The 18,161-nt window shown below is 43.3% G+C and overlaps 1 protein-coding gene across 1 annotated transcript; it reads right to left on the bottom strand.

Moving 5' to 3' along the window:
* Positions 1-6,377: 6,377 nt before the first annotated feature.
* On the bottom strand, positions 6,378-17,362 carry prokr1a (prokineticin receptor 1a). The gene is made up of 2 exons (XM_049572557.1): positions 16,935-17,362; positions 6,378-7,077 (listed from the first exon to the last, which is right to left on the bottom strand). The coding sequence occupies exons 1-2, from the start codon at positions 17,360-17,362 to the stop codon at positions 6,378-6,380; spliced, it is 1,128 nt and encodes a 375-aa protein (XP_049428514.1).
* Between the last annotated feature and the right edge of the window lie 799 nt (positions 17,363-18,161).

The raw sequence follows: 18,161 nt of genomic DNA, 5'->3' as shown, positions 1-18,161 counted from the left end.
GGGAACATAGAACCCGGGAAACAGATACGCTCCCCCTGTGACAGGCTGTAATGATACCACAACTATCACACTGTCACATAATGGAGGTTTTTGTCGAGCTGCGAGCGTCACGTAGGTTTCCATCAGCAAAGGTTTGTGACAGAATCAGAGAGGAGAGGGAGAGACGCTGTGCTGCTGCCAGAGGAGCCGCTGAATGAGTTCCCTCTGAGCGCTAAGAGAAGGAAAACATTCAGGACGCCACACTTTATTCCACACTACTGAAGCTATACCAGTATTATCGTGAACAAGATGATATGACACACAACAAGTGGAGATGAAGACGAGTGTTGGACAAACAGCCTCAGAGGCTGACTGACTCTTCTCTGTCTTTATTTGAAAAGGTAATAAGATAAAGCTCTGCCGGCTAATCTTAATTCCAGGTCCTGTGCAAACACTTGATCTGTGTACACACACCTGACATCTTAATCACATTACCCTCAACATCCCTGACAGAGTGTGCATAATGTGCAAGGTCACCTTCACACTGAGAGACACGTCTTCCTGGAGCCGCAGGCTGACTCTTTCTGAGCACGTCTCAACCCTGAGAGTCGCACTCTCACGTGCGTCACTCACGTTTCAAGATGTTTTTAATTTAAAAAATGACACACGTCTGCTAAGGCTGCACAGTCCTCCTGCGTGATTCACAAATGTTACTCTGCATCTGGAGCAACGCCTGGATCAGAACATACACAGTGATGGATAATGACGCTGTGTGGAGGCCGGAGACGCTTGTGGCACTAATATGACATTATTAGTTAATTAATTAAGACAATAATTTAAGTGAAAAATAGTAAAATATTACCTTTCACAGCAAAGGGCAAACACAGTCAGTACGTTTACATGACATCAGAGAAAATCATTTTATTGTGTTAGCCGGACTGAAGGCCCTGATCACACAGAAAGCATTTCAGCAGCTGGAGGAGACTTTTACTCATTGTTTTTAATGAGAATGAAGCTTTTTGCTCGCTGTTTCTGTGTTGCGGCGTGCCTGGTGTTTCTGCTCTCTAGGGGCCCGGTGTGTTTTCCGGAGAGCTCTGAACTCCTTGAGTTGAAAAAACTTAACTCAGAGCAGAAACGTGCCCTACGTCATCTCTTTTTTCCCAATTTTCCAATGGGGTGATTTGAGAGGCGGGGCTTCTGTGGTGGTCACAACAACAAGTTAACAGTTAGTAAACAACGGAGGAGAAACTGGTGGTAGTGGTTGCTGATGATAGACAGCAGGTTGTCAAACTGCCCCTGAGTCATCCTAAAATCTGCCTGTAAGCGTCCATGATGGAGGAGAAGCTCCTGGACCAACTGGTGGTACTCCCCATGATCCAGCCTCTTTTTTAGGGTCTCATGTACCCACACAGATCTCTGTTTATCTGCTGACAGCCTCTCACCCTCAACCAGAGCTACAGACAGCACCCTCTGCCTCAACATGGCAGCAGCTACACACTGATTACTGCAGGATACATGAGATAAATACGAACACAAAAAGATTAGAGTAAGGAGGTGAGTCCGTGGTTGCCTGGCAACAATTAAAAGCATCACATTTTTTTAAAAAGGCAGTTGGGCGTGCCTTACTGTGTGATCAGGGCCTAAAACCAGACTGTTAAAATAACATGTCAACATGTTAGTCTGATTTAAGTTGTGTGAAATTGAATGTGTCACAGTGGGACTAACACACCCAGATCATGTGACTCCTGCATGTATACAGTCAATCAGACCCAAACTGGCCGAGGCGCTCTGAGCATGCTCCACAGTTTCTGCCCCAGAGGTCCAATAGCATTAATTGCGTGACAGAAGGAGGTAACAACATGGAGAAATCTACATCCAGAGCCGTGCGGTTTTGGACGGACGAGGAGACACAGTTCATGCTGTTTCAACTCAGAGAGTTAAATATTTTAAAATACATGGATGGAGAAAAACATGGAATGGCGATTGTTTGGTCTGTGACGTAATAGGTCAGCAGGAAAAAGGTCCAATACTAACAAGCTGAAAGGGGGCATATCTCCACCTATCGTAGAGGAGTCGCACATACTTGGCTCAATAAATGGATTCCCCTCCCGTGCTTGTATACTGGGACAAGGACAGTAGGCCAGTTAGATGGACTAGTTGACCATAGAACGTCAACTAGGACATTTAACTAGCACGATATCTCAAGAAACCCGCGACAGAATTTCTTCATATTTGGCAAAAATGTCCAGTTTGAGTCAGGGACGAACATATTAGAATTTGGTGGTCAAAGGTCAAGGTTACTGTAACCTTGCATCTGTCTCATTCTCGTAAACAGGCTGTCACAAGAGCACCCTCATGAAAAGGGGAGACATTTGGTCAGATACTGAATTGGTGACTCTAATCTTGAAACTGTGCTGATTGTATAGATCTTCTGTGTGTGAAGCATCGGAGACACTGAGCTGGTTCATGCAGACAAACGACTTCTAGTATTTTTTTACTTATTAATCTATGAAATCTCTGAACCAGAATACCTGAATCCTGTCTGACCCAACAGATAACAGATTGCTCCAGTTACTGAAAGGCTTCATGTTTGACCCATGTTGGATCTTATGTCATTAGAGAAGAAGGTGAGCACACAGCAGCAGGAGCTGGGCTAGTGTCAAGTCTCTGATGTGCCAAACAGGGTCTTAGAAACACTGATATGTAACATTAAACTGCTTTATTCAGTTTTTACTGGATTAAATGACCTGGTTTGTTTTGGAGAGGAAGAGACCTCTGTGGATAACCCAGCTCCAGATTATATTTTGTATCAATAATCTGAATCTGCAAAGTAACTAAAGCTGTCAGATAACTGTTGTGCAGTAAAAAGTACACTATGTGTTTCTGACATGTCGTGGAGTAGAAGAATAAAGTAGCAGAAAATGGGAATACTCATGGTAAGTGCCAGTACTTCAAAACTGCACATAAGTACAGTACTTGATTAAATGTACTTAGTTACTTTCCACCCCTGAAAATTAGTCTTGTCAACCTGTTTGCAGAAGAACCTCTTTAGTTTCAGTGCAGGTGACGGAGTTTAAAAGTTGCCACAGGAAGCTGATCTGAGTTCTGCTGCTCGTCAGGTTGTTTGTTGCATCGTGAGTCTTCCAGCTGACGCTTTGCATTCATTCATGATAAACAGACGGGCGCTCATGAATTTCAACAGCTGCAGACACCGCTCACTCAGTTGTTTTCCTCACATCACAGAAAATGGATTTATTGTGTCAGTCCGACTAAAACTGGACTGCACAGTGAAGTGGAGCTACAGTCCCAGCTAACTGGCCTGCTGTCCTTGTCCCAGTATACAAGCACGGGAGGGGAATCCATTTATTGAGCCAAGTATGTGCGACTCCTCTACGATAGGTGGAGATATGCCCCCTTTCAGCTTGTTAGTGTTGGCCTTTTTTCCTGTTGACCTATTACGTCACAGACCAAACAATGGACAAACAAGTTAGCTACGGTTAGCTAGCAGCTAACTGCTACCATGGTGGACAACTTTACAGCTCTGTACATTTGGTCCGTCCAAAAAGTCACGGCTCTGGATGTAGATTTCTCCATGTTGTTACCGGCTTCTTCTTCTCTTACACATTTAATGCTATTGGACTTCCGGGTCAAAGCCCGGGGCGGAAACTGTGGAGCATGCTCAGAGCGCCTCGGCCAGTTTGGGTCTGATTGACGGAATACATTTTACTAACTAACAACTGATTTTCCAAGCTTTAGAAATACAACTATTCCACACTTTGACACATAATCCAACTTGTCATTTTAATCATCACGGTTTTTTTCTGTATTCTTAAAAGGTGCACACAGGATATGATATAAAGTTTGGACGTGCACTTAAAGAACAGGCTGACGCGGTCACAGAGCTCACCAAAATGTGACCAAAATGTGACCAAAATGTGACCGCTGCGTCCTGCAAACCAGATGAAATACAAAGTTTTCAGGGAGTCCCGCCCCAGAGCGATCAGACCAGTGATGCGATTGCTGAAAAGTAGGGCTGGGCGATCTGGCAAAAAATGTTATCACGATATATTTTTTCATATTGATCAATCTCGATTTTTATCACGATATGTAGTTTTTGCTGATTCTGCCAGTTCGGGGAGCATCCTGATTGGAACTTGAAGAAACAAGAGATTCATTGAAACTTAACAATAAAAGTTTAATAATATAAAACACTAAATAATATGCTTTTCCAATATTGAGAACAAAATGTTTTTACAGGGTATATGCAGGAATCCTGAGGTTAATTTCAATACCTTTTTAAGACTTTTTTAAGACCTTCCAAAAAACCTTGAGACCTCATCCCCACTTCAGGCTGTCGTTAGCAGCAACGCATCTTTAACTTACTAAACAGCTGTAGTTTGCAATTAAATCTATGGAGCACAAATATACAACAGAACTCAGATAAGATGAGAGGGAATAAAGCTTGAAAGAATAAATTAAACCAAAGGCAGGTCATAACATGTAACACAGCTCTACATCAGCTATTCAAGGCCAACTTGCTGAAAACAACAACCTTATGGCTAGCCCCTTGCATGTGGGATTTATGCTGCATTCTATTGGTAGCCGGAACTGGGATTGATACGGTTTCCGGTCTGGAAAGGTACAAAAGAACACCCGTTCTACCCGGAGGTCTCGTCATCAAACTCGGGCAAGGTCCACATAGACCGAGTCGGTAGAATTGACGTCACGACGAAGATGGCTGTGCACATTGTGAATGGTAAACAAAGTTATTTGTCCTCAATTTGTTCTCAAATATGCTGTTTAATTAAGCGTTTGTGTTGTAAAAATCATACAAGTACTTTGCAATGGCATTTCTGTTTCCACTGTTGATTTGTGTTGGAAAAAAAGTCTGTGCAAGCCCATTGTAGCCTAAAGTCGTTTGAACCAGCAAAGTCTCCGTTGCTCAGCAACCATGCAAACAAAAACAAACTTATGGCGCGCCGCCATGTTTTCCAGACTGTTGCAATGAAACGCTTTCAGATCAGACGTGTCATACGGTCATATAAATCCGACAAGGAATGACCGGCCTGGATTGCCAAACGAATGCGGCATTAGGGCTGACCCCAAAAATTTGAAGCTTCAAAGCTTCGTTGGATGGTACGGGGTTCGACTGAGGAAAAAAAATCGAATATTCGGCCTTTTTTTACTCCCGTTTTTTGGAGGGACCTTGAACGCAACACTAATCATGCTGTCCGTTTACGGTTGTTTTTTTTCCCCTTTAGCCATATGTGAACTCAAAGAACGAGAAGCAATGTCAAATAAAAGCTTTAACTTATTGACACATTGAATGCTTCTCATATGGGGTAATGGCTGCAAAACACAACTGGATAGACTATTGTTTTGCTAAGCTGCCACTAGCGACGCTAACAGCAGGTGAAGGGGTCCTGGAGTCGGGGCAACTTGAGGCCGCATAGTTAGACTGGTTGGTTCCAAAAGCCGTCATATTTTGCAGACCGGCTTCATCTGCTCCTCGTCACTTTTGAGGTAATGTTATCCAAACCACTTCCACACAACTGACATTGCGTTATCTCTTTTTTTTTCAACAACATCTTCGGTTCCGGATGATATAGTGATGTCGCTTTCATGTTCTGCATTATTTTTGCCGTCCTCGACTTCAGTCACTCATTTTTTCTCCTTTTTCCAACTTCTCTCTCTGTTTACCTCCCGTCACAACTGTAGCCACGCTTACAATGAGAAGTGGGCGTATCCTGCCTGCATGGCATACGGTAGCCGGCAGACTCTGATATGCTGTTGTTGGCTTACTTTTGCCATATGATATCGATTCAAAACGTCCCATGCTGATAATTGAGATTGATCAAAATTTTATCGTGATCCCAAATTGAGATCGTATGATCGCCCAGCCCTACTGAAAAGTGTATTTATTACTCAGCACACCCTCAGGTTTATATTTCACATCAACCAGTATCTTTTGCATTTTGCACTAACATGAACAAAAACAGCAGGTGTGCTTGTGTCTCCATGAAAGTCACCAGACCTTATGGAAGGAATACAAACATTTTTACTTGTTGTCCAGCAGCAGTCTGTATCTTCCAGATATGTTCGTCATCAAACCTTTGTTTATTATCTAACCACGATCAGAACATCTCTGCTCAAGGTGAACCAACGTTTACATCCAGCATTTCTACAAACTGTCCAGCTTCTCAGAAACAGAGCTACAAACATGACTCCACTGTTTTCGGCTTCAAATGATGAACTGTGTCCGTTACACACATTGACAACGTCGCCATCTTGCCATAATACGGGTTGAGATTTCCCATTTTGTGCCTCGTTGATGTGGTTCTGAAGGTTTGAGCTGCAGGAGATCCAGCATGCTGTTTGAGCTGTCAGATGTTTGACCTCTACTTCAACCGAGCTCCCTCCGCATCCTCCGTCACTCGCAGAGAGGAGGTGCGTGCCTCCCCTTCATCCACCGACTTGGCGGTCACAAAGGTCATCAGCCTCAGCGGGAACTTGCCCGCCTTCTTCAGGCGCTTGGTGTTGTTTCGGACACTCATGAAGCAGAAGGTGTTGATGACCCCGTTGCTCATGGCGATGCACTCGATGATGTAGAAGACCACCAGGGAGTTCTTGTCCCTGGATATGAGGGTGGGGTAAAAGTCCCGCAGCAGGGCGAAGCCGTAGTATGGCGCCCAGCACAGGACGTAGGCGACCAGCACCAAAATCAGCACCACCACCGTCCTCCGACGCCTCTGAAGCCTCTTCCGGATCTGCTCCGTCTGGAAACCTGGAACGTTCTTAAACCACAGCTCCCTGGAGATCTGGACGTAGCAGACGGCCATGACGATCACTGGGCCCATGAACTCCAGAGCGAAGATGAGGAGAAAGTAGGAGCGGTAGTAGATCTGCTGGTCCACGGGCCAGATCTGAGCACAGAAGGTCTTGTGGGTGCGACCTTCCACATGTGGGTACTTGGTCTCAGAGGCCATGTAGGCCGAGGGGATGGAGATGAAGATGGGGACGATCCAGACCGTCAGGATCACACAGTACGCCGTCTGGTGCTTCATACGAGGCCTCAGAGGGTAGAGAATGGCCATGTACCTGCAGACAGGAAGAGGGAGAGCAACACACTGAATGTGAGTCAGGACTGTCTTTGGACTATCAAACACTCAGAAGGACGAAACCAGTTCTTTATTAAAAACTGCAGCTGTGGTCAGCTTGAATTTTTGTTGTGAGGAACTCGTCACTTCTGTTGTAGAGCTACGCAGACAAAACAACGATTGCAGCAACTTTTGCATCAATTGAACCACAGCAGTTTTTTTTTCACATTTCTCTGCTTAAAAAATAACTTTAATTGCACGATCATCACTAATTTTTGTTTGTCAGCTACTCAATTAAAAACCCAATCAGCAGCATAAATGTTTGCAATGTACATTTCTGCACACCATGGTTATTTAACAGTTTTACATTATTATGTAGCGGATATGTTAACACAACACTGTGGTTAACATGTGGTTAAGTTTAGGCACAAAAACCACCGAGTTATGATGAGCAAAAGATGATATTTTGTCTTAAAATGCCTGTCCGGGTTTAGGGGGCAATATTCCCGCATGAAACACAGCGATGTCTCGCTATAAAGAAGACACTTGTACTGGCACAGTCGTTGCTGGAAATGATGCTAATATTTTGCTAAAAAAAAAAAAAAAAAGCTGCTTCTTGAGTCACAATCATGACTAAAAATGCTGCCACTGTGTAGCTAAAAAACACTTGGTTTTGGTGGCACAATTACCACTGAAAATGCTGCTGAAAACTCATACTTTTAGTGGCACAATTAACAGTGGAAGTGCCGCTGTTGTCTCGCTAATAACCCCAACTTTTGATGGCACAGTCAGTGCTAGAAATGTCACTGATATCTCACTAAAAACACTTGCTTTTGGTGGCATAATCATGGCTGGAAATGCCGCTGATGTCTTGCTAGAAAAATTGCCGCTAAAAATACTACCAATAACACCCACTTTGATGGCACAGTTAACAGTGGAAGTGCCACCGATGTCTGGCTAAAAACACACTTTTGTTGGCTCAGTTGCTGCTGACATAGTCACTGATGTCTCGCTAAAAACATTTGCTTTTGGTGGCATACTCATGGCTGGAAATGCTGCTGATGTTTTGCTAAAAACACTTGCTCCTGGGGGCTCTATCGCCGCTGGAAATGCCTCCGCTGATTTGCTACAAAACATCTTTTGGTGGTACAGTTGCTGCTGGGAATGCCACCGATGTGTCACTAAAAACCCGGGTCACACTCAGCAGCTGTCACACCTGGGCTTTCTTCAGCATGACATCTGGCAGTGCTTCAGGTTATTTTGTGGCTGTTTTCAGCTTTTAAACGAGGCATAATAATGAAGATTGGAAACTGTGTCCAACTTAATTGCAAACAGCTGGAGCCTCATCCTGGAAGCACACCAGAAAACCTGTAATGAGCCTTGTTTGTTAGTCAGAGTTGATTTGATTTTACCGCTCAGTAGCTGCAGAAGTTCTGTGCCCTTGATGCAGAGCTGAGAAGGACACACACCAGGTGTGTAGCTGTGAACACATCCAGACTTAACAGGGAATCTTTGACCGTCCCGGATATACAGAGATTATCCATCTTTCCTCCCTGCAGATGCTATTTATACATGAGAGGGGCTGTCAGCCATGATAAATGGAACATGAGGGGCTGCTGGTCCTGAAGTGTGAGCGTCACCCCGATGATGGATTTGGTTCAGAAGCTGAGGGGAAGCCCAGAAGCAGCTTTTATTAGCAGAATGTAAATCATCACTGGTCAAATCGTCCTCAGTGTGTGGAGATGTGTCGCTCCCAAAGGACACATCATCAACATTAATATGCTGTGTATTCATTTGTGATTCAAATAGCTTCATCCCAGTTCAGTTCAAAGATTCTGAGTCAATGATTTTGTAGTTTCACTTTTTTTCCTGCAGCTTAGCAGTCGCATCATCACTCAAGGGCACTTCAGTGTGTACAACAGTAAGTGAACTAATGATTCAGTGTGCTCAGTGTCAGACGGCTCTCTACAAGCACTGCACATAAGGTTTATACTTCAGCAGCCTTTTATCAATAATGACTCATTATACTAAGATAATATCTGTGGCTTTTTTTTTTGTCCTTTTAGAAAGTAACTTGCTGTGTTACATGCATTGTTAGAGGGGTTACTTTTACAACATATTCCACTGCAGATTACTGAATACATGCTCTACAGTGTCATTTGTAACACATTCCATTAGATCACTCAAACTAAGCACCGTATTCTAAATATTAGGGATGCACAATAACATCAGTACATCATTGATATCGGCTCATATTGGCCTTAAAATCGTCCAAAATGCTTTTTCTTATTTGGCACAATTACTGAATATTACATACATTGAAAAGCTTTCTGTTTCATGTGTCCATCTGCTGGTGGGCCGTCATGATAAGAGTGTGTATAATATGATGTTAATTCCACGACAGAAGTGACTCGATGATCACTAAAATCAGTTGGGGAAAAAAGTGGATGTGTTGATATTGGTATCGGTTATCGGCCAAATAAGTTGTTATATATAAGCATCAGCAAAAAAAATCAATATCATGCATCACTGCTAAATACTTTGAATTATTTTTGGAATGCTGCAAAACTGCTGAGCTCATTTGTCTGGGTTTTATATTTTCATACCAAAAAAACCCGCCAGTGTCCTGATGTGCTACATTTTCAGCAACAATACAGTTATTAAGGTGCTACATGGCTGGAACAGGTGACTTACATTGGCAGCTCAGTAATTGTAAAACAAGTATGACAAAGAATTTTACTTATGTCGGCTTAAAGCACTCATTGTCATCATGTCATTGTTTGGTGTATTGTGGTCAACTGGTCTGAGGCAAGAAAGGATCGACCCTTTGTAACCTTTAGAAAGTCTGTGTTACAGTTTACCTCGTGTTAGGAGGTTACCTGTGCTCCTGTATTTTGTATTCTGTTACTCCCCAACCCTGGTGACGTAACAGTGTCGGTTTATTAACAAGTGAAACCAGATAAATAAAGTGTGTGTAGATCCTTTTTTAGTGGCGGAGTCAGCTTAATCAGAGTTATTGTTGGGTTTCACTTAGATCTAAGTAGGGATCGACCAATATGGTTTTTTCAGAGCCGATGCTGATACAGATTATTGTGAAACAGAGATACAGATAGCCGATATTTACAACTGATATATGTCTGCTGTAAAAATCATAGTTGACACAGAATTTAAAAAGAAAAAAAAAAAACACTGACAAAGAAACACCAGAAGCAGGATAAAAACTCAGCATAAAGAACAACATTTTAGATCTTTCAATAAATCGGAAAATAAATAAGTTAAAAATGAATAAATAAGTAATGAAGTTGAAGAATAAACCAGCTGAATAAAAAGAGACTAATAAAAATAAATAAATAAATAAATAAATAAATAAATATACAATAATCATAAATACAAAATTTAAAAAATAAAATGAAAAACAATAAAAGACGATAAGATAAAATAAAATAAAATGATAATAAAATAAAATAAAGAAGAGCTCAATTAAAAGCCAGGCTAAAAAGGTAAGTCTTGAGTTTGCTTTTAAGAGCCTAGAGTGGTACGTGCAGGCAGTAAGAAGCACACCGGGAGCAAAACAGCGCAGATAAAGAAAACAAAACTGTATATCGGCGTATCGGTGGAAAAATCACCGATACCGATAACCCTAAAAATTCCTAATATCGGCCCGATAATCGGCCAGGCTAATTATCTGTCGAGCCCTAGATCTAAGTGCCAGTACTGAAGGGTCTGCAGCCATTTTGTCATCAAATAGAAGAAACTGTTGCTGTTTAAAATTCCTGATGTCTCTAACATGAATGTTTTTTTCCTAATCCGTTGCTCATAATTACGATGTGACTAACACACAACAACACGGGATTAGCATGCTACAGTACATGCTAAGGCTAACGTTAGAAGTTTTAGCTGCTGTAATGACACATGTATGTACAGCATAAGCCCAACAGGACAGAGGTATGCAGTCATAGAAGGCGTCAGACATTTTGACCAGCTGGAGTCAGAAGAAGTCAGAGATCTGTCCACTGACTTAGTGTCGAGTGAACTGACAGACCAGCTCGGCTAATGAGGCTGAACACTCACGTTGGGGCTTTAACACAGGCCTGCAGCAGCTACTGTAGCTGACGAGAGGAGCTGTGTTTTTTCTGTCTCGCTGGTTATCACAAACGGACCACAACACGCCCCCCGGCTGCTCTCCCACACATACATGCTGCTATGATCTGGTCACAGTGGGGAGTCTACAGCAGCTGAAGCCGACGGTATAGTTGTCGCTTATACATGAAGGAGTGACAAGCAGGAATGTGATAAGAACACACACACACACACAGAGAAAAAAGAGAGCAGTGCTGTTAATGGGGGACCTTCAAAGAGGATGAAGGGAAGAAGTGTGGAGGAGAAAAGAAAAGATGAAGGAACAGGCGGCGGTAATGAGCCTCTGTGCTCAGCGGGAGAAATCACATGAGAGGTAAAACAAAGGTTTGTACTTTACAAGAAGGGCTCAAACGAAACCACTTAAAACTTAACCACAATTTTGGCATTGTATATATGTTACGTTCGATTTGTTACGTTACAAGCGCACGTCATCGTGTCATAGATACGTCAAAACTTTTCAGCAACACTGTGGTCAATATGTGGTTAGGTTTAGGCACAAAACACTTGGTTATGGTGAGGAAAAGATCCTGTTTTGACTTAAAATACCTGGATTTGGGGGGCACAATCCTGGCTGACAAACACAGCAACGTCTCAGTAAAAACAGCTGTTTTTATGTCACTGTCCTCGCTGGAAATGCAGCGTGCAGCAATGTCTCAGTAAACAACGGTTGTCTTTTTGTGCCACTATCCCGGCTGGAAATGCAGCAATTTCTCTGTAAAAAAACAGCCATTGTTTGTGCAACTGTCCCCGTTGGAAATGCAATGTCTCGCTAAAAAACAACTGCTTTTCGTGGTGCTGTCTCGCTGCTGGGAAAATCAGTGACAAGTCGCTACAGAACACCAACATTTGGTGCCTAAAAAGCTGCTGGAAATACAGAAGTCACTTGTTAAGGCACAACAGGTTTTGTTCTTTGTTGGTCAACAACAGTGGTCTGCAACTAAGTGGGCGTCTCGGCCAGGTGTCACACCATCCACTCACAAATTCAACATGTACTACTTCACTTTAAATACTTTGATGACACGTATGAAACCTACAAATGTTATCGTATCTGTGCTTTGCAGAAACACAAAATGCCAACATTTTCCTCTGGTGACTGGGCCCCACAACAACACATCTCAGTTATGGTGAGTATATTAATATGAGAGTTGTGATCGAAAGGTCAACATGTGTCCGCCACAGATGACACAATAATCGAACGTGGAGGTTGACAGTCGCCATGAATAGGTGTGGTTTAATCAGTCCTAACTACGCCCCTTCGCTGAGGGGTGGTCAAACGCTTTTTGTTTCCATCACTACAGACAGAGGTCACGTCTCTGATCAATGAGCTTTCACATTCACACATGATTTACTGAGAAATGAAAGGAAACAGATAATTACAAAGTGCAGGAGACACAGGGCCGCGGACAGACTGTAATATCTTAACTTTTATCATAACTCTCATTTTATCAATACAAAATTATATTCTCAACAAAAATGAAGGAAGAAACAGGATGTACAGCCACAGAATCGTGCTTCATGTCAGATTTAGATTCGCAAGGCTGAAGATTTGTTGACAAGATTCAGTTGTTCATCTGAAAATTACTCATTGATCGGTCTGTCATGTTCCTGATTGGGCTGCATTGATTTTCAGCAGATGTTTTTTAGGCTGAGCTCAAGCATTCTGGGAAATACTGAAATCTTGTTCAGGAATGTTGGAGCTTTATGCACAGAGAATCTGTCCAAAGAGCGGCACTGTGGCTCCAGCAAATGTGTCCTAAAAACGACATCCCTTTACAAGAGCAACAAAGTCTGCATACAGACATCGCAGGGGATTGATGATTCAACACAATATGGCAACATGGCTGTTCATTTCCTGTTTCCAAATCAGCGTTGGTTTCTTTTCACCCTGACCCCTGTCACTCCCTAATGCAGGGTTTACGCTACATGATTTTAGGACTGATTTTCCACTCCCCTGGCGACTGTGGATGAAAGCCCCAGATCAGAGGCAAACTGACACTCACTCCCGTGAGCGGCGATCACTATGTACATTTTCAAAGATGTGATCTGTCTGTTGCAGATATCCGAGAGATAACTAGTAGGTTAATTATCTGGACTTGTCCGTGAGTTCAAATCCTGCTGTGTAAAATTAGTTCGACTGCAGCGACAACCAACCTAATGAGAGCGCAAGATACAGGGCGAGGAAAAGGGGGGAGGAGCCGCAACCAGCAATTCTGCATTGCATGTTCTTTGTCTTCCTGGTGTTTGACTGCAAATCAGCGCACAAACAACGTGGAACTTTAGCTTCTTGTAGACATCCATTTTTGGAGAAAAGACCGTCTGTCTCCTGTGTCTTTCCCCGTATAACTTCACGACAAAAATGTTTTGTAATGTGACCCTCTGTTGCTGATCACTTGTGTAACTATGCGGTCACACATGAGCGAAATTAACACCAGCAAATATTGGCCTACTGTCCACTTCTATTCAGCGCAAGCAAAGGGGCGAATAAAGCATTTGTTTCCAGTGGCAAAGCAACGTAGAGTTCAACTTTGGTGACCTCAACAAATAGCAAAGATGTATGTGTGCAGGAGACACTGATAGTTCCCGTGTTTACCCAGCTGATATTGTGTGATATTGGCCCTAAAAAATACAGACTGCCCTGCATGAAAATGAAACACGTGCCAATAACATTTTATTTTGTGTTGTTTATTCGCAAGCTAGATAACATTAGCTTTCTGCGTACATCAAATCTGGCACTGCCCATACGAAGCACGGATGTCACCTCAGCGGAGGATGACTGTGACCATGCCCTCATGTGCAAACCCAGCGCGTTCTCATCCCAACTTGTCAGATATTGATGCTTTGTCAGTGCCGTTCACATCAACATATTACGTGCTAGGCATCCTCCTGCATTTGGTGTTGACGTTGCGGGGCAGCGTGTCAATTTAAATGCTTTGAGTCTTTTCTAAATACTGTGCAGTTTCTGCTCGTTAGATGCATACAGTGTTTTTCAAAATAAACTCACAGCATTGGTAAAACACCTTGTATTTATATTTGTATTTATTCACTTGTGCAACAAAAGCACTTTGTTAGGTTTCGAAAAAACATTGTGGTTTGGCGGCGGTATTTGTCGAGTTCTGAATGAGAATGGGCTGACAAACCAGAGCAACTTCAAGATACCTCATCATAAGACCTTGCTGTATAGTGTGTAGGTGTTGAACCAAATGGTGTCTCAGCTCATTCGGCCTCGTCCCCTCTGTTCCCCTGTTGCCCCTTCACTGCCATTTTCCATCCATCCACTAGCTGTCCTCAGACTTTCCCTCATCACCTGACTGCTCCACCCATCTACACACCTGTTCCCACTTTCCTTGTCAGCCCTGCAGTTACCTCACCATTCCTGCATCCTCTTTCCACCTGCACCTCCTTCCCTAATCAGTCTCTCACTACTCACAGCTGCAGACTTTTGTTCCTCTGCCAGTTCATCAGAGTTGGCATGTCTCTCAGTCATTTGTATCCATGAGCTGTTCTGGATTTACATGGATTTTGACCTGCTGCCTGTTTATCACCTACTTACCCTGTGACACTGTAAGTTTTTGTCTGTGTTTGAGTCCTCGGCACAGCTGTGGCTGTGACACATACTGTACCCCACAAAGCTCCCACAGTCGTCATTTGGATCTCTCACTGAACCTAACCAAGTCATTTTTGTGCCTAAAGCAAACCACACCATAAAATAGATTTATATGTCAGTTTTTGTAAATGTTCTGGACAGTGATGTCATCCTGCTGATAGGAGCATCACATCAGAAAACACTGCTGTGTTGCTCAGGACAAACCACATATGTTGCTTCACTTCACGTCACTTTATTAATTTGTCCCTTGAAGGGCGATTTGGTTTGCAGCAGACAAATTCAACACATACATTCAACAGTCACAATTAGACATAAAACCTACAAGATGTGAGCAGTGAATTACATCAAGTGCACCAAGTGCACAGTTTACAGTGCAAAGAAAGAAAGAATATAGACCACTGGTCAGCTTATATACAGTAGCCTACCCAGTGAAGTGCGTAGCAGATAAATAAATAAATAAATAAATAGACAGGTAAAAAAAATAGTAATGGAAGTTTTAAACCACAGTGAAATTACCTCCTCCTCACCGCAGCGTTTAGAGCCCGGATGGAGAGAAGCACAAAGGAAAATTTGTATCTGTTTTTATCTGCTGAACTTCACCCCAGCTACTTTAGAAGCAACACGCACAATTCTCCCTAGGGAGTTCCTGTCCTTGCTGGCAAGGTTTCCATACCAACAAATGTTAGAAAAAGAAACGACAGATTCGATAAAAGCACTGTAAAACATTTTCATCAGGCTCCTATCTACCTGGAATTTGGCGAGCTTCCTCAGACAAAAGAGACGTTGCTGACCTTTTCTGCAAAGAATATCACAGTTCACATCAAATTTGAGCGTGTTATCAATTATAGTGCCAAGATATTTCAACTGGCTGATTGTGAATGACACTACACTGAGGAACTGGGGATGGTCGTCTAAAATCAATACAAACCTCCTTTGTTTTAGAGACATTGATTTGGAGGAAGGATATAAAATCATCAAGGACCTGGCCGTAACCAACGTCATCATCACGAAGCAGGCTGACGATAACAGAATCATCTGCGTACTTTATGATGAATCTGTCAATGTGGTGGCTAAAACAATCGTTTGTGTCCAAACTGTATAAAAGGGCAGACAAAGCACAGCTTTGAGGTGAACCGGTGGAGGATGTTAGAAGGCTGGACAATGCTCCATTCACTCTTACTTGTTGTGATCTGTTTGTGAGGAAATCAAAAATCCAGCCCACAAGACGCGCATCCAGACCAAAGGAGCGCACAAGTTTATCAGCTAAAACATGAGGCTGGATCGTGTTAAAAGCTGACAAGCAATCAACAAACAGCAGTCGAACATGGTTCTTACTACCTTCAAGATGCTTATATACAAGATTAAGTAAGGTAGCTGTGGCATCTTGTACACCTCTATTATCTCTATAAGCAAACTGAAGAGGGTCCAGTAGATGCTCAGTTTTTGCTAATATTTCTGTTTTGACCAACTTGCTGTACAGTTTAGAGGGCTTGTTGGTAACCCCCAATTTCTTTACCCTCATGAATTTAATGTAAAGGTGTCCAAAAAGCCATGAAGTTTAACCTGATCAACCAAGATGTGACAGTCAGTCTGTGGTCCAATTGTGTGTGCAGGTGAATTTAAGCGTTACGGCAGTTTGTGCAACATAGAACTGCAACAAACGGTAAGTACACAGTATGGAGTTCTAACGTCTGTACATATTTGCACAATCTTGCATGAAATTTGTTTGCCTGGAAACCAGATGAATCTGTGAGCTCAGGTTTTATTTGCTCTGGCGCATGTGTCTGGTCCCCCTCTGCTCTGCTCTCATCTCCAGAAGCCCGAGACGTGCCGGACCAAACATAACTGTTTATCTCAGGCTGCATCCACACCGCTATGTTTTTATTTTAGAATACATAACTATTGCTACAGATGAAACACAGATGGATACACCATTGCTCGAAGCTTTTCCAGAAGCCTCCTCTATCCTGGTCTCCTGGAGGCACATTTAAGGGATTGAAAGATCCTCCATGATAAAGGAGGCAGAACGATTTCTGGGTGACGGGAAGAGAGAGGAGGCGAGGAAGCATTAGCTCGGACTACACTGTTTTTGATGAAGGTTCAGGTGGACTCACCTGTCCACAGCGATGGCCAGCAGGGCGTTGGTGGACACGTAGAGGGAGACGGTGCGCAGGTAGTTGGTGGAGGCGCAGAGTAGCAGGCCGTGATCCCACGACAGCTGCTTCACCACGTAGTAGTCTAGCAGGAAGGGACAACACACCACCGCCACCAGCACGTCGGACACGGCCAGGTTGGCGATTAGCAGGTTGGTCAGGTTGCGGAGCTGCTTGTAGCGGGCGAGGCTGGCGATGAACAGACAGTTTCCAACTCCACAGACCAACATGATACCCACCAGGACCACAGCGATGACGATCATGGCTACAAAGAAGGCCCGGCCCTGCGTGGTGTCCGGGATCTCGTCCAGAGGAATCTCGTAGTCCAGGCCGTCACTAGCCAGGAAGTAGTCTGTTAGAGCCACGCTGCTGTTGGTCGGGTCGCCCATCTTGAATCAGGTCAACATGCTCAGGTAGGAGTGTCTGCAGGGAAGGTGCAGGAAATTAAAAGAAAACAAACTTAGACTTTGATCCTGGTGAAACAATAACTTTTCGATTTTATCACATGATCGGCAGATAGAGCTCGCACAGTTTTTATGGAATTGTCAGTGTACAAATTTCCATTTTTCTGAGCACGTCTCTGAGCTGGCGGGAAAGTTGAGATCCTGCTGGAGGAAATTCGCGATGTAATCAAAAGCCCCAGAACAGCTACTAAAGGGACTTTGTGGTGACGCTGGTTACATCTGTCACCGAATGTTTCAACATCAAGAGTGAATCTACGGTCTCGACTTTTAAGCAAACGCGGTCGAGAAATCCTCGATAAGCTCATACATTTTAACCAACTGAACACAACTCCATGTGAGGAAGAGACTCGGGTGCACTTGAAGATGAAGGATGGCTAGTAGAGGACTGTGTGGCGAGATAGTTTTGTTCTTCTGTCTCCAAAGTCAATATTAAACTTTCCACCTCATTTGGAGCAGCTGGCTTTGAGCTGTAGCTGCAGTTCCTCTTAGAGCAATCAGAGTTATAATGAAGATTGTAATGTGAGGACAGCGGCCGCAGGACAACACAATAATTTGAAGTGTGGAGGAACAGCCTGGTGTCACTCCCAGGGTGTCGAAATATGCTGCTTGGTCACTGTACCCTTCGTCACTATAACGACGCCGGGGATGCTGTTTAGTGTCTGTATGAGATGCACCAGGTTTTCCAACTCAATGTAAACCCGTCCATGTCATGATAAGATGCTCA

The sequence above is a fragment of the Epinephelus fuscoguttatus genome, linkage group LG3, assembly GCF_011397635.1.
Source record: "Epinephelus fuscoguttatus linkage group LG3, E.fuscoguttatus.final_Chr_v1".
Lineage (NCBI taxonomy): Eukaryota > Metazoa > Chordata > Actinopteri > Perciformes > Serranidae > Epinephelus > Epinephelus fuscoguttatus.
Note: the sequence above shows the minus strand (reverse complement) of the source record. Positions and strands in the feature narration are given on the sequence as shown.

Excerpts from the sequence above, each read along its gene's own strand:
- prokr1a (XM_049572557.1), bottom strand. The coding sequence starts at position 17,362 with ATGGGCGACCCGACCAACAGCAGCGTGGCTCTAACAGACTACTTCCTG. Across the intron at positions 7,078-16,934 it reads CTGGCCATCGCTGTGGACAG|GTACATGGCCATTCTCTACC; the intron begins GTGAGTCCACCT and ends TCCTGTCTGCAG.